The sequence below is a fragment of the Lathamus discolor genome, chromosome 8 (assembly GCF_037157495.1).
Source record: "Lathamus discolor isolate bLatDis1 chromosome 8, bLatDis1.hap1, whole genome shotgun sequence".
In the NCBI taxonomy this organism is placed as follows: domain Eukaryota; kingdom Metazoa; phylum Chordata; class Aves; order Psittaciformes; family Psittacidae; genus Lathamus; species Lathamus discolor.
Window position 1 is genome coordinate 7,058,641 of NC_088891.1, and position 15,173 is coordinate 7,073,813.

The 15,173-nt window shown below is 46.8% G+C and overlaps 1 protein-coding gene across 1 annotated transcript in view; it reads right to left on the bottom strand.

The window, feature by feature from the left end:
* Nucleotides 1-15,173, bottom strand: part of SLCO3A1 (solute carrier organic anion transporter family member 3A1) — a 144,964-nt gene that overhangs the window by 17,766 nt on the left and 112,025 nt on the right. Inside the window, exons 4-7 of the mRNA XM_065688412.1 lie at nucleotides 13,999-14,262; nucleotides 5,603-5,767; nucleotides 4,233-4,431; nucleotides 3,187-3,325 (exon numbers count right to left, since the gene is read on the bottom strand). Coding sequence (XP_065544484.1) covers nucleotides 3,187-3,325; nucleotides 4,233-4,431; nucleotides 5,603-5,767; nucleotides 13,999-14,262 — 767 coding nt within the window. The remainder of the gene's footprint in view (nucleotides 1-3,186; nucleotides 3,326-4,232; nucleotides 4,432-5,602; nucleotides 5,768-13,998; nucleotides 14,263-15,173) is intronic.

Here is a 15,173-nt window from a genome sequence, read left to right on the forward strand (position 1 = left end):
AAACCAGCTAAACCTCCTCCTCTTCCTCCCTACCACGTTCAAGCAGAAACTCCTTTGCTTTTCTGCTGGGTCCCCTTAGGGCCATACAAAAGCACACTTTCTGGTTCACTGCCTCTAAAGATAAGCATCCGCGGGGATACCACTCCAGCCTTTCTGACACCAATCCCTTTTCTACTGCATAGGAGTCAAATGATTTTCTTCCAAGGAAGTGCATAGAGGGCAAGAGAGACCGCAGTGCAGAACTGCAGGAGAGCTGGAGGAGATATGCAGGTGCCTTTCTGTCTGGCAAGCAATAGTTAACATAACAAATTCCTCTGCTGTGAGTTAGAAGCTGCCACCTGAAGGCTCCGAGATGGTGACAATTAGCACCACTGCAGTGGTGTCTGCACACAGACAACAGGAATGTGTAGTTCCTGGCTTTTACTGCAGTGCTTTGCTAGCAAACAGCCTGGACAGAACCCTGTGGATTAAAAGCCATCTAAGTCCAGGAAAGTACACACTTGCACTGAAAGATCCTGGGACAAAATTCCCATCCTGGCAAACATGTGTAACTGGCTGCTTATTTCCCCTCGTCAGTGAAGAGAAGGTACCCGTTTCTATCAGTGGTGGGGCAGATTCTCCTCCCATTGGTGTGATTTTTGAGGCAGGTGCTCACCTCCAATGGCTGAAAACTTATCCCTCAATCTGCTTTTTCAACCGTTCTGCACCAAGGTCCTGGCCCAAAGCAGTGTGAGCAGTTTGTACCAACTACATCTGCTTGCTTAGCGTTGCGCCTCATCCTTACCTGGGAGATCTTTGATCTTTTATTACTGACACACTCTTACAACTCACAGACATCAAACACGGAAACATCAAAGATGGAGTTCTACCTTTGTCCTGTGGAGAGGCAACTTCTTGCTACGTGTGCCAAATTGCTATAGATTCTCTTGTCTGCAACCCCACTGCATTCAACTATGCATTATCACAGCCTTCCACTGCCCAGCTGCTTGTGCATCCAGGTTTATTATGTGCATCTGAAGATGCAGAGTTTGCACCTTTAACAGCATCCTGAGTTTGGAGTAATTATCCACGCAAATCACCCACGGTTTTAGTTACTTATTCTTTTAAACCCTGGTGCTGACAAGCTGGTACTTCAGAGCAAAGCTGTGAGATGCCAGCATAGTAATGTCAGGCTGGAATTCATGAGTCTCCAGCCAAAAAGGGTGAGGGAAGCAATGGCATCAAACAAACTAGATGCACAGTCAAATGCTTCATAGGCAAGGGTCACTCCGAGGAATGGCTTAAAAGATAAATTCCTGAGGGTGCCAGAACTCTGCCAATCAGAACTGATACGCCTAAGGCTTTTTGGACAGGTAGACCTCTGCCACCAGCTCAGGAAGAGCGAAGAAATGAGAAAGAAAAAGCTAACTGAGCTATACATTGCTTTTAGATATTGTTCACAGAGGAAAAGCGGGGAGAGGTAGTCAGAAATGTCCAACGCAGTAAAGTTAAATAAAGCATTCAGAGAATTTTATGTCCCAGTAAAAAGCAGCCCTTGGCTCATCACGAGCATAAAACATTCACAAGACCCTCTAGGCAGATCATTACCTGGATTATGGGTTTAAAACCTGGTTTGGCAATTTGGCTTTGCCTCAGGGTTGTTGCATGGCCAAACTGGTCCATAATTCCTGATAATGCCTTTTCCAGAGGATGCTATTGCTTCACTAATTTGTGTTCAAAACATTACTGCAAAAAAACCCACAAAACCCTACAAAACAAAGTGATGGAAAAAACCCTATGACGAAGGAAAGGCAAAATAAGGAAGAGTAAGAGATGGTGAGGGAGAGTGAGGCTTTTGCTCATTCCTGCAGAGCACAAGGGACAGGCAGCTGCAGACTGAAGGGGCAGAACTGAATTTTCATTACTGTTCTCCTCCCAGAGAAGCCAGAGCTTTGCCCTGAAATGCACAGCAAGAAGGTTGTTCCTGCCCTCCGGCCATGGACCACACCGACTGTATTCTTGCTAAGGGCTTGGTGAACTGGTGCGACACTATTCCATGTGCCCTGTACAAGCTGACTTCTTGCTAAAAGCATCACGTTGTGGCCCCAGGTGTTGACTTGTCTCTTGTTGGGAGGAGGAGGAGGAAGAGGGCAGGAGATAACACCTTTGCATGTGTCACACACTCATGGAGTCCCTTGTGGGGATGCTGAAAGCACTTGGAAACTGTGGTATTTTGAATTGCAGCCTACATCTCTGAGGATGGAGTGGGAATTGACAAGAGTTTTAAGCAGGTTGAGCTCCAGGGCATCCGGGCTCTGAGGCTGCACTTGCTAGAGCAAGCCTGCACCTCTGCTCACTGGCACTCGCGGGAGGTTTGTCTCTTTAGGGGAGGAAGGGAGGTTTGATGTTGCCTCAAAAGAGAAGGATGAAGCAGTGGAGGTGAGCACTGATTTCCCTGCAGTCACAAATGCAGGTCAGGCTGAGACCAGGCTGACCTGACAGGGAGCAAGGATCGCAGAACACCACCAATTCCCACCCATGGGAGCAGCAGGCACTCATTTTCAGTGTAGTCTGAAGACATTAGTATTTCAGCAGCACAATCTGTAAAAGCAGGCTTATAAGACATCGCTAAAAATTCCCCTCAACTTTACACAGAGGTGATTTGGTCTTTGAGAGTTTTCTAAAGGAAATAAACTCCCAAATATGGAGAGCTGAAAAATACAGAATGTCTTTGATTGGAATATCTGCTCCCTTGACACCTGCTCTTGCTGCTGCCTCAGAGTAAAGCAGGGAAAGAGAGAAAAGCAGGAGGAGCGGAAGGAAAGCTTAAACAAGGATGAATAAAACCAGGATCTGGTCACATGTTGGTCCCTCACACTGGGCTAGTGAGCTCTTGCAGAGGATCTGGGTTCTACCAATGGACAACTGTGTAGATTTCCTACCATGTTCCTTGCTTCTGTGGTGAGGAGAAAGACCAGAGGAGGAGGAGGAGGATGGAAAGTGCCATCCTGCTCCATAAGAGTCAGCAGCTATTTATGCAACAAAGCAAACAATGACAGTGGCTCAGGCCCATCTGATGCATGAGGTTAGTTTTTGGGGGTGTAACCACTGCTGGCTGTAAATGAGTTGCTCTACCAGATGCACACTAACCTCATCCACTCGCACCCATAAAGTTGTTCCTAAAGGTCCTAAGGAAAGCCCACTCACCGTGCTGCTGCAGCCAGCAAAGCAGGCAGATAAGTATGTGACCCCATCTGCCCCACACACTGGAGTGAAGGAATCAGTTTGGCATTCACAGTTGTTATTGCAGGGGGAATATGGGTCCAGAGATGAGGTTGGAGTTGAGCTGGAAGAGAAACAGGAAGAGAAGTTAAAGGACAGTGTAATGGTATCAGCCAGCTTTTCCAATCGTTGCCACACAAAGCTGGCTTTGAAGAGGGGTAGCTAAGGCAAACAGATTACGAAAGGCAGTGTGCAGGCTATCTGGTTCCCAGCTTTAAGAAATCCAGGCTACAGCTTCTCCTTAGGGACAGAAATGCCATGGCCGCTATCCTTCTGCAGCAGGAAATCTAATGTGAGGCTTGGGCTGCCTTGTTACCCCAATGAGTAGCCCCAAGGAGACCCAAAGAGATGCTGTGGAGATTGCTCTCTATTTTTCTACAACAGTAAGGAGCTGAGAGCCTGAAGTTGTCATCTTCTAAAACATCACTGCTGCATACTAAGGAGCACCAGAAAAGAAAACAGAATAACTCTCTCCAAGTCCTGTGAACGCTACAGGGCACCCTGTGCCTCCTCATTTCTCCCATTAAAAAAAGCCTGGAGCCACATGTACTCCCTCCTCACCATATCTGAATTTCCAGGCATCTAAAACCTGGTTCTGCAAATTCTCCTCAGGCACTTAAATAAATGTACAAAGCAGTGCACATCTTTCACTGCCAGGAGGAACCAGATGGTGCAGTGCACCCAATGCTATGTAGCTGGCCATGGGTGCAGAATCAGGTCTGGCACCTTTTAATTCAGTTTGACTGATTTTAGTAAAGCTCCATTGTGAGCTGCAGGTACTCAGCTCTCACAGTGATGAGTGGCATGAAAACATCCCAGACTAAGAGCCCTATATGACATTACCTTCTATACATTTGCTCTATATGGTTATCCAAGGGCCAGCACTGCCTGAAGGCTGCCTGTCGAGGACAGTAACAAACCATTTATACTGGTAAGGCTGTGTGAGGCCCTGAAATTCTCTGAGGACTCACTTGTTTCCATAGGGAACAGTAACTCCTGCCACAGGTCCTGTGTCGCACCCCAGGAACAGGAAAGACACGTAGCAAGCTGTGGACACCAGGTTCACCAGCATGGCCATCCTGATGGCTCCCAGAGCGGACAGGCTGAGCTTCTTCACCAAGAGGCCACCCAGGAATATGCCCAGACAGGCACATGGGATTGCTGTCATCCCTGCAAGAGGAAAGATCAGTCGGCAAGAAGGGTGAGTGAGGCTTTTTACTTTCCAGCAGAGATTTGTGCTCTATCATGGGGAAACCTTGCAATGACCAACTGCTGGAATAGCACCAACCTGGGGTTGCCCAAAAAGAGAGGAATGGATGCAAATGGCTATACTGCCTTGTACAGAGAAACTGGGATCTTCTAGTTCTCATCCACATGGAGTGAGATGCTGACATTGCTGAGATTGGCCCACACTAACCCAAGCAGCATCAATTCTAATGTTTCCTGCAACAGTTAGTAGACAAAGCCAAGGATTTTCTGAGGTGTCCAGAGGCTTTGCATGAGCCCTGCTGGGTGTACTTCACAGCAGTCTGATCTTCAGAGACCAGGCAAAAGTCACAACTGAAAATATGAATTCTCTCTTACAGAATCTTCTTAAACTGTGAGATGCAAAATCACTGCCAGAAGTGACTCACTTTCCAGGCGCAGAAAGGCATTATCACGCTAAGACTGTCTGGGTTCACTTCCATCCCTCTGCTGCCAGGCCTTACCTACCTGGGCTAAGCTTAGAAGTGCATCCAAACCCTGGCATTTCTGGAGTCCCATACACACCATGTGGGAAATGTGGTCGCAATTTTGTTCAAATTAAACAAGTTGTGAGGACTGTGGCTGTATTGAAGTCTCCCTTCCCATGGCTAGATCAGAAGCAGGATGTGCTCTGGCTCACAGTGACCCATCCTTGCCGAGCATCCAGCTCTACTCACATGCTGACTGGCTAGGGCACCTTCCACCACACAGTGTGGTGGTTTTCCTTCCTGCAGTGGGTCAGTGGTGAAGCTGCTTTCCTTTGCCAAGCCTTTAATTCTCAGTAAAGATGGAAGATGGAAGAACTTTGTGAGCTTTGGCCTTCTGTCAAATCCTATTAAAATTCACCATTGAGTTCTTGTGTCACTGGGGGAAACCACAGGGGATTGTTTCTTTTGGAAAACCAGGCCAAAACCAGAAGCTATTGGAGTTCAGTGTGAATTGAGAATGATCAGCAGGAGAAGATGAATGAAGATCCTACTTAGGTAAGTCACTTTTAGGGCAGCCTAAGCAGTGAGAGTGGTTGTGGTTACCAGCCATACTCAACACTTAAATGCCTTTGAACACAAGAGATGTGGTGGTTCCTGTCGTGACTCACCCAGGAGCTGGTTGGCAGACGAGGTGGTGAGGTTGAACTGCTGCTCCAGGTACTTTCCCAGGAAGGCAGCAAAGCCGGCCACCACCGCGATCTCCATGCAGGCTGCCAGGATGATGCAGGTGAAGACAGGATTGGAGAGCAAGTGCTTAGTTACTTTGGGGATCACTGGAAGAGAGGAAAAAGGGAGAGGTGTTTTGGCGTAGGCTGTGCTCGAGGCGCTGGAGCCACCTTGCTGCTCTCCTGCAGGACAAACTGATTTAAAATCAGAGGTAATTTGCTGTTCTGCACAGACAAACTGGTTCAAATGTGGCAACATCAGAACAGAGTGAAGCACCAGAACAGTGCCATCTAAAGATTCAGATACCATAAGGGTGCAAAATCACCTGTGATTATGTTTACATCCTACAGATGACTCTGAAATTTTGAAGGACAACTGTTTTCCAATATTGCTTTTGCTCCCCTCATAGGGAAGTTAAGCTAAGCCTCATATTCTTTTTCCTTCTCCTTTCCCTACCTGCTCCTCATGAACAATGCTGAACCAACCGATAGGTGTCATGAGTACTGTGCTGGGCACTGCACCAGCTTTCAGACACAAGCTAACCCAGCTCGTTCTTGGCCTTTCCTTCTCCTGCCACCCAGATTTGCTTCATTTTCATATTCCCACACAATACTGACTCATGTGCTGAAGGACACCTTCCTGCAGCACACTGGGGTGAAATCTGAAATTCTCCTGCTTAGCCTGGGGTCACCCACGGGCATAAGGGACCTCATGCCTGGGACAGGCAAGTTAGCCTGTGTGTTCCCATAACCCAGAGCTTCACCAGCCAAGCAACGCCTTCCATGCAGACCCTGCCAGCCTTGGTGGCTGCAAGGGCAGAAGAGGACACACTGAGCTATTCACTAAGATGCACATGCACTTGCTTTAGTTTCATGACCCGCTGACTCCTCCCTCCCGTTATCATTAGTGTCCGGAGTCCTCTTCTCCAAGCCTATCTCTATTTCCGATAAGCAAACACGAGTTACCTTACAAAAGGAAATCTGGCTAATGAATCAGATAGCACATTTTCTACTTCAGCGAACATTTTAATTATTGCTGAGATAACACAGCTTGAAGAGGAGAGCATCCCACTACAGAAGAGAGCCTTGCTTTGTCTCAATACCTGATGACTAATTTCGCCCTGAATTAAATGTGAAAATCATTAAGTTTCAAAATTACCTCGCTGAAGTGTAGTGAAGCCTCAGTGGACCCCTATTTGCATTCTGAAATCCATCCCCCACATCCCCTATGGTGTACCAAGGTCTGGCAGATGACAAATTTCTCTGGTTTTGGCTCCTGTTTTCCCTTAAGGCTTTTTTTGGTGCAAAACCCAATTACATTGGCTTCAGCAAATGAATGCATGGCTCTTTGTCAAGGCTTTGCTTGGGTCCCCTCGGTTCTTGGGGAGAAGGGGAGAAAAAGGGTTATAATTAGGTTTGATATAACCTTTTGGGAAGGGGCCACTCCACAGTTTCTGTTCTCTTTATATCACAAATACATTTTCCCGCTGTATAAAATCCTTGCTTCCTGAAGATTTGCTGAACATAATGAAGGTGCAGGAGGCACAGGATTTTTCAGTAGAGCAGGGAATAAAAAGGAAAAGGAAAAGAAAAGAAAATACTGGGAGGGAGGAATGGAGGTGGGGGGATTCAGACGTGGATGATCTCAGAAGCCACCTGCTGCCTCCTTCAGTTCTTTGGTGGCCACCTCCAGAATTTCCCCTCCTCGCCAGGAAAAGGAGGGAGAATAGAAAGGTGGACTTGGCAGCGCTGAGGTTGAAAAGCCATATTTAAGGTATTAATGCCTGTTGTGCCTCCTGAGTACAGTTTGTGCAAGATTAATGGATTCCTCGAGATGTAGCTTTGTGCCAATTCAAATGCAAAGACACAAAGGTCTACCTCTAACTTTATCAACCAAACAATAACAAGGACAGCCTGTCTTTTGCAGGAGGGAGTTAAAGATCGCGGACATTTATCTCTGAAGCTGGCAAGGCTGGTACCCAACCATCATGCATTACCCAGGTCAAAATCCATCCTTTGTCCTTGGGGATGGACAGCGAACATTTTGGAGAGCTATTGCACCATCTCAGACAAGAGAGGAGGCCTTGTGACTGCCTTACCTGGCATGGGTCCCATCACTTTATCATTGCTTCTCGTCCCTGTGTATGTGGGTGTGAGTTTTCTGGGACAGATCCTGTCCTCCACTGCGTGTCTGACCACCATCTACTGCAACAGGACTCTGTCCCAGCTAGAGGGTGTAAAATAAAACCCAGTGCAAAGAGTGCAAAGGCAACATAGACAACACTTGGCACCCTCCATCATCATCCCAGCCAGGGCCAGCTCAATCTCTTTAATTTTCTAAGTGGAATGGCAGGAGGCTCCCCATAGAAATGAATATCCTTTCATCTTGCTACTGCCACTCATTAGGATGAATCATTTGACACCTGCTGTTGCCTTATCTGTCTCAGTTCTTGGGGTAAAATACCTCTGGGAACAAGAGTAAAAGTCATCAGTGAAGTTTAAAAATCTCTCAATAGACCGGAGTGATGTGCATTCAGCTGCTTGGCATATGGTGCTGGGTATGAAGGGGGGATGGAAAATGCCTAATAGGGGACAGTAAATCCCTGGGGAACGCACAGTCAAGCACGGTGCTCCACCCCTGCAAAAGTCATGATAAATGTTACCCTGCACCTTGGTGGCCCAAAGGTTAGTGGAACACTTTGCAGCAGCACTTTGGAGTTCTAAACCTGAGGTCGAAGCCCGTTCGCTGAATGGGAAAAGAGAAAGGTCTTTTGGATTCAAAAGAGTCTTAGAAATCTACTTGAAGAGCCCATAAGCTGTATCAGACATGCATGGAAAGACACACCCTCCCACGCTCAGAAGGACCAGCTCATTCAAAATCCTTATCGCACTGCACCCAATATGCTACAGAAATGATGGCAGAAAAGCAGTTCACACTGTGATGGCAAGATACGCTGAGAAGAATGAGAAATCTCAGCCTCTTTTCGCTGCTAAAGTACTTAAACCCAACTCTTCAGACCATTCATGTACAGCATTGGTCACTGGATCATCCATAGGTTGGAGGGGACCCAAGAAGATGTCCCAGAGCTCTCCAACACCCCTCAACTTCCCACCTTTTAACATCCCAAGCAACACTGCCAAGGCATCAAGCATCCTCCCTGTTTCCTGTTGTGGGGCTAGCTATGGGTGACAGGCCACAGGCTTGACAAGCAAACACACTTATGTAAACCAAGTAGCTTTGATTTGTCACTAAACATCAGGGAGTACCGGGGATAATTGGCAACCTCATTACACGAGGTTTAACTACTCTCCAGAAACAACAAACTATAATCATCATGTTGGTGCTTGAAATGAATTGTTTGGAACATTACAATCACCAAGGCCCCTTTTTCCAGTTGCAGCACCCTACAGAGACATGTTTTCAATTTGCAGTAAAGATGAGGAATACAGAAAGCAAAGTAATAAATTACAGGGGGGTTTACAGCCCAGTCCACCTAGGACAGCACCGTGAGGGAAAGCCAAAATGTAGCATTGAGCCGAAATACTACTTTCTAATAGCAACACACGTAGCAAGCCTCAGGTCTGAATAGGAAACACAAGGCAAAAATCTCCACCTGGCTTGAGGAATAAGTGATGAAGAAAATAGTGCAAGCAGCAAGACAAAAATACCTCCTGAAAAGAAGCAGCTTCTGTAAAAGGGAATGTGGAGTAAGACAAGAAGTACTGAATGTGAGTTGAATATGCCAAAGACCACATGGCCTTGACAAAATTAGTATCACAAAGGATATGAAAGAAAAGGATGACATCTATGTCAAAGAGGCTTCTTGACAGATACAAGCCTGAAGCAACATGTCCTGTGTTCAGCTTAAACCACAATACAACAGCAACATCCTCATGTATGGAAAGCAGGCCCTTCTAGTCTATTATCTTGCCACCAGCAACCACCTTTGCTCAACTTCAGAGGGGGCCATAAATCTCCCTCATCATGGAGGTCATGGTAAGGCGCAGTATCTTTTTGGAGTCAGACACACTCTGCCTGACCTCAGCTCAGCTTCTGCCCTGAAGTGCGCAGGTTGAAGACCTTTCTAAATTAATCAAAGCTTCTGATAACAGGGATGTTGGCTTTGAAATAACCAAGGAAAACCTGTCAACAAAGCCTGCATCTTTGTGAAATCCAAGCCAAAGGAAACTGAGACTGTTCGGACCTGATGTGGGGCCTTTTATGATCACCTACCATCCCCTTACCTATGATTTGGAGTTTTTAGCAAGCCTTTTAGATGCTGGCAGGGAGCCAAGACCCAAATCCAAAGAGGCATTAAGGTCTTGGTACCCTACTAGATCTCAAAGACTCACCGCTCTGGCTATGAATGAAAGTACAGAAGGAGTCCTCTCCAAAAGGTTGTCACTATCACTCAATAGTAATGAGTTTGAAAGTATTCATGTTAGCCATTAACCCTGCTCAATCCTATGAACTTCCACCAAGGACTAAGGGCTCTCCATGGCCCAGGACCCCCCTGCACAGCTGGGAGCTTTGTGCTACTTGTCTGCTCCCAGAGAGAGAAACCCATGATTCAGAGCAGCTCCCTCTCTAGGTATTAAGCAGATTGGTACCCAGAGTAGGAAGGAACTGAACAGAAGACAGGACAGCTGTCAGCTGTACATCCCAGCTCTCTTACGCTCTTGGAAATGAAGCTGGACAAAACCCAAAATGTTTCCAAATCTAGGGAATCTGCAGTTTTCAAATTCATTTAATTCCACACAGAATTTTCTTTTAATTTCTTGTGGATGAGTTTCTCTCTGAACCTGAATGAAGGATTCCATATCAGTTTGAATCCTTTCAGGTTTTTAATCTCTCTTGCTAGACAGGCAGGCAGAATATAATGGATTCCTGGTTTAAATCATTGCAAAACAAAATGCATATACAGCAGAGTGTTCCAGGGATGATAAAGGCAAGGAAGCATTTTGAAACCAAATATCAATGGAACTGACCACTCAATTCAGCAGAAGTGAGATTTCTGTATGGGAGAAAAAGAAAGATTTGAACAAAATATTTCCAAGCACGTCCTGGAGCAGGTGGTGGGTTAGAGGCAGCGTGTTAACAGTGAGTGAGAGGGCAAAGGCAGGACAGAAGCAAGCAGAGGGCACAGGTGCCCTGGCACAGCCAAGCATCCCCTCTTGCCCCAAACAGCAGAGAAGTCCCCAAGGCAGACCAGAGCTGTGAATGAAGAGCTGTGCCCCCAGGACAGCAAGGGCTGCTGCAGCCCATGCCTGATGTGCTTTCACAGAACATACCGAGATGCAGGGCTGGAACAACCCTGCCAGGCTGCCAACCGAGAGCAAAGAGCAATGGCAGCATTTATCCATCCTCTCCCTGCTATTAGTCTTTCACTTCCCTGTGCTCCCAAATGGATTCATGTTGCTTAACTGAAATACTAATCAGGTAAAGTGTTCATATGCCCATTCAGCAATGGTAAGCACTTCCCAGGACAATCCCAAAGCTTTCCCGCCTGTGCAGAGCTGCTGTGGCAGTCACACGCTGCCTTTGCTGCCTTTAATTGCCTCCTCACCTTGTGCCACTCAAAGACATGGATTTCATTTCAAGTTTGAAGCTCCTCTTTGTGATGCCTCTTTTCCCAGCATGAAAATACCCCTCAGGAGGAGATGCCCTGGCTTCCCAAAAGCTGGGCCCTCCCTCCTGTTTAGACCTTGAAAGAGATGTAAAAGACTTTGACTCTTTCAGCAGGTTGCTTTTATACTATTTCTAGCTTTTCTGCATGCTAAGGCTAGAGAAAGCCAAGGAATCTCATCCAGCCCTGCATTTCACTGTCTCTCAGCAGATCCTGTAGTGTCTCGAGCATCCTCCTACGTGCCAGCCATGCCATGTCGCTAGCTGACAGCATGTCTCCCACTGACACCACCTTGCTCCCTCTCCTGCCATGTCCACTCATTTGCATCAGTCACTGCAAGGCTTGAAAAAAAAAAAAACAAAAGAAAAAAGCAATCAAACCCCTTCAATGGCCAAAAGGAAGACTCAGATCAGCCTCTAGGGATGCACTGTTGACATAAAGTGTGTTTGAACTATCAGTCCAGAGAAACAACCCTTCCTCCCCACACTGTGCATAAGAGGTGGACAATCCACACCTCCATGCAGACATGGACTTACACCAGCCTAGGACCAAGCTGCACAGACAACACTGCCTACAAAGGAGTCAGAGGTATGGCCACACAAACCCCAGTGAGCATTTCCACCTCCAACCCCCTGTACAGGTACATCCTCCACTGTTCAGCTTCACAAAACCTGCAAACCCCAAAGCCCATAATATGAAGACATGACTATGCAGGCACACACACACACACGCACACACACACACACATATATATATGTTTAGCCTCTGTATATAATTACCAGTTCTTTTTATCCTAGGGAAAAAGTGTAAACAGTTTATAGCTTTCCTCAAAGGAAACCTTGTGCAATCAACAGAGTAAGGCTACAATATCCCACCACAATACGAAGCACATATATATAGATATATTCCAGCTGCTGGCAAAATAATCACAGAATCACACGATGGTTTGGGTTGGAAAGGACCTTAAAGCTCATCTAGTTCCAACTCCCCTGCCATGGGCAGGGACACCTTCCACTAGACCAGGTTCCTCAATGGGTCAACATATCATGTATACACACGGCAAGACACAACCCATCACCTTAAACACAACTCATCAGGAATGAGTGAGCACGTTTGCCTTCCCTTGCAGCACACGTCTGAACATCTCCAGGCAGACACTGCAGCAAAGACGACTCTTTACCACATTCCAACTGTGACAACAGTGGCAAGGGACTTGAAAGGAGACGTCAGATACCAACACCCTGTCATTTCTGACAGTCTCAAAGGCATAACTAAAAAGGTCATTCCCTGTTTATTTGATGTGATATAAATTGCATTTCAAAGTCCATCTACAAAGAGACTTCTGGAATACTGACTGATCTGAAATGGGGTTACCTGCAATGAGAAGGCTAACACGGAAGAATGTGGTGCCTCCTGATGTAATCAATACTGTGAAGCAGTTTAATTTCTCTACTTGAGTGAACAACAGATGCTCTAACAACCCCTTCACCGTGCCTCTGTGAGCAAGAAACTCAGCTTGCTCAGCACCATCCTCGGGCAGAACTGCCCTCCATGCAGCACACACACGCTACAGTCTTTCATTTTTCTGTATGAATATCCACAAAAACTTCCAGTGCGCATTCCAAAAACCCAGGGGCCAGAAGCAGATGCTCTGATGAGTTCATGACAAAAGACACACAATTATCCAGAGGTACCATGGGAAAAACCCATTCCTTGAACTTGAGAAAAACCAGGATGAAAGGATGAAGAAATTAATTCTAAAGACAATATTTCAAACAATGTATCCCTTGACCTTTCTTTTGAAATTTCCCATCAAGTCAAGATTTCACATCTTTGACCTTCCCTTAATGAACTACCGCATCTACTGTTCAAGGCACTTTTATATTTAAGAACACATTCTTTTTCCCCCAAAGTCTCTTTTTCCTTGTACCTCATACGACTCCCAATTAAGTCAACCACACAGGGAGTGATTTTTGTCCTCATTTATTTAAATGAGATAGGCAGCAATGAAACCTCCCTCTGCCACAGTGACAGAAAGTGGGAAGCACCCACCAGTGCTACAGAACCACCCTTTCGGATGCAGGATTTTCCATTGCAGCCTACAGAAAGGATATCTGTCCCCATTCTCTCACAGAATGCTTATCTTAAGTAGAACCAGGTCCATTTCCATCTCTGCAGGACACATCATGGGGGTTTCTACAAGCCATGCCACTTTGATGCTATACTGGGCTGGTATCTACCTCTTCCCCATCCTAGTTTAAGAGCTGCGGTGGCAGCCAGCACTCCTCGCTTTGTATGTGGGATTGGAATAAGCTGCAGTTCAGATGCTGGAAGCTTCCAATCTCTTTTAACTGTCCTTGCTGGCTCTCTCTCCATTTCAGGAGGCAGAGGGGAGCAGGACAGCAGCCTGGAGAGAAGTTTGCTCTGGCAATTGTGTTCCCCTTCAGTTTTTTATCAGCTCTGCAGGACCAGCGTGACTTTCTGAAGCGTTGTAATTTAAAAAACCCCAAACCTTTCAAGTGGAACAAAGTCTCTCTAATATGAGGACAATGCCAGAGATAATTAGAAGCTACAGACTGAGATTTCAGGGTACTAAGATTAAGGGGGGATTTTTTTTTGGGGGTAGAGGTAGATAACCCAAAACAGAGACCAATTATAAACCCAACCTGTTGCTGACTCTCATGGAAAACACAGCAAGAGCCAACGTCTCACCTCGTAGCTGCTGGAAGCAGGTTGTGCTGCTCTCCCCATCCAGCGGGTGCCGCAGGACCCCATTGCTTGGCTTGGGTCTCTCGTATTCCCTCTCGGGAAGCATTGCCTGCTCGCTCTCCCCGGCGTGCTCCGGCCGTGGGGGCAAGGACTGCGGGAACCCGAACATGGGCAGGGATGAGAAGAAGAGTAAGGCACCACACAGCAGGAAGCCTCCCCACCATGCTCCGATCCACCGAGGGTCGTCTGGGGTTATGTCCAGCTTACCTGCAAGAGCAAAGACACACACACACACACACATCAGGCTTGGCCTTGGGGAAGGCAATATGACAGTGTTAATGATGCTGTAGGCTGGAAGATGGTTGCTGGGGGCTTTTTGCTTGCTGGCAAGGGGGTCCCAGTCACAAGGTAGGGATCCGCAGCGCATCCCATACCCATTCCATGTGAGCTACCAGTCCATAATGACCTCCACATCCACAAGGTCCTTAGGACAAGCAACCTATCACCTTGTCTATCTAGACGGTACATCCAGCTTCTGCAACACCCTATAATCAAAGTTTCTCTCCAATGTCTTTGTCTCTGCCAGCTCTATGAAGCTGCCATACATCATTAAGTGTCCCTGCTGGCACCAATGGTTTGGACATCGCTGTCACAGTGTGTCAACTGTGCACACACAGCTGACATACCTACTGGCACAAAGACCCACATGGAGAAGCACAGACAAGGACACTGCATTCCATCCCAGCTCACCCCTTTTTCCCCAGGAGGTCAATCCTCTCCCTGCTTTGAATTCACAGGAGATTGGCATTTAGGCTTTGTGGGCACCTGTGACTGTGTGGAGGGTGAAACAGTACTAAATACTGGAAAAGAAACCGACCCACTGTACCAAATAAGCTCAGAAAGATAGAGAAATCATCAGAAAATGAAGAACAGCAAAATTAAAAGCCAGAGTATCCCGAAGGCCATCACTCAGTGGAGATAAGGAAAAAGAAGGCTCTGGATTCAGTTTGGGGGTATAAAAATAAACAGCAGGAGAAAGAAACTATATTCCTAAGAGCTGCCGAGCTGCCGCAGCTGCTCTGGCGAAGGGTGCCTAGGGCCGGAGCCGAATCCCATGGGAGACCCAGGTCCACGTGGCTGGAATAACAAGCTGCTCCGTTCATGATGGCTGTCTGGTT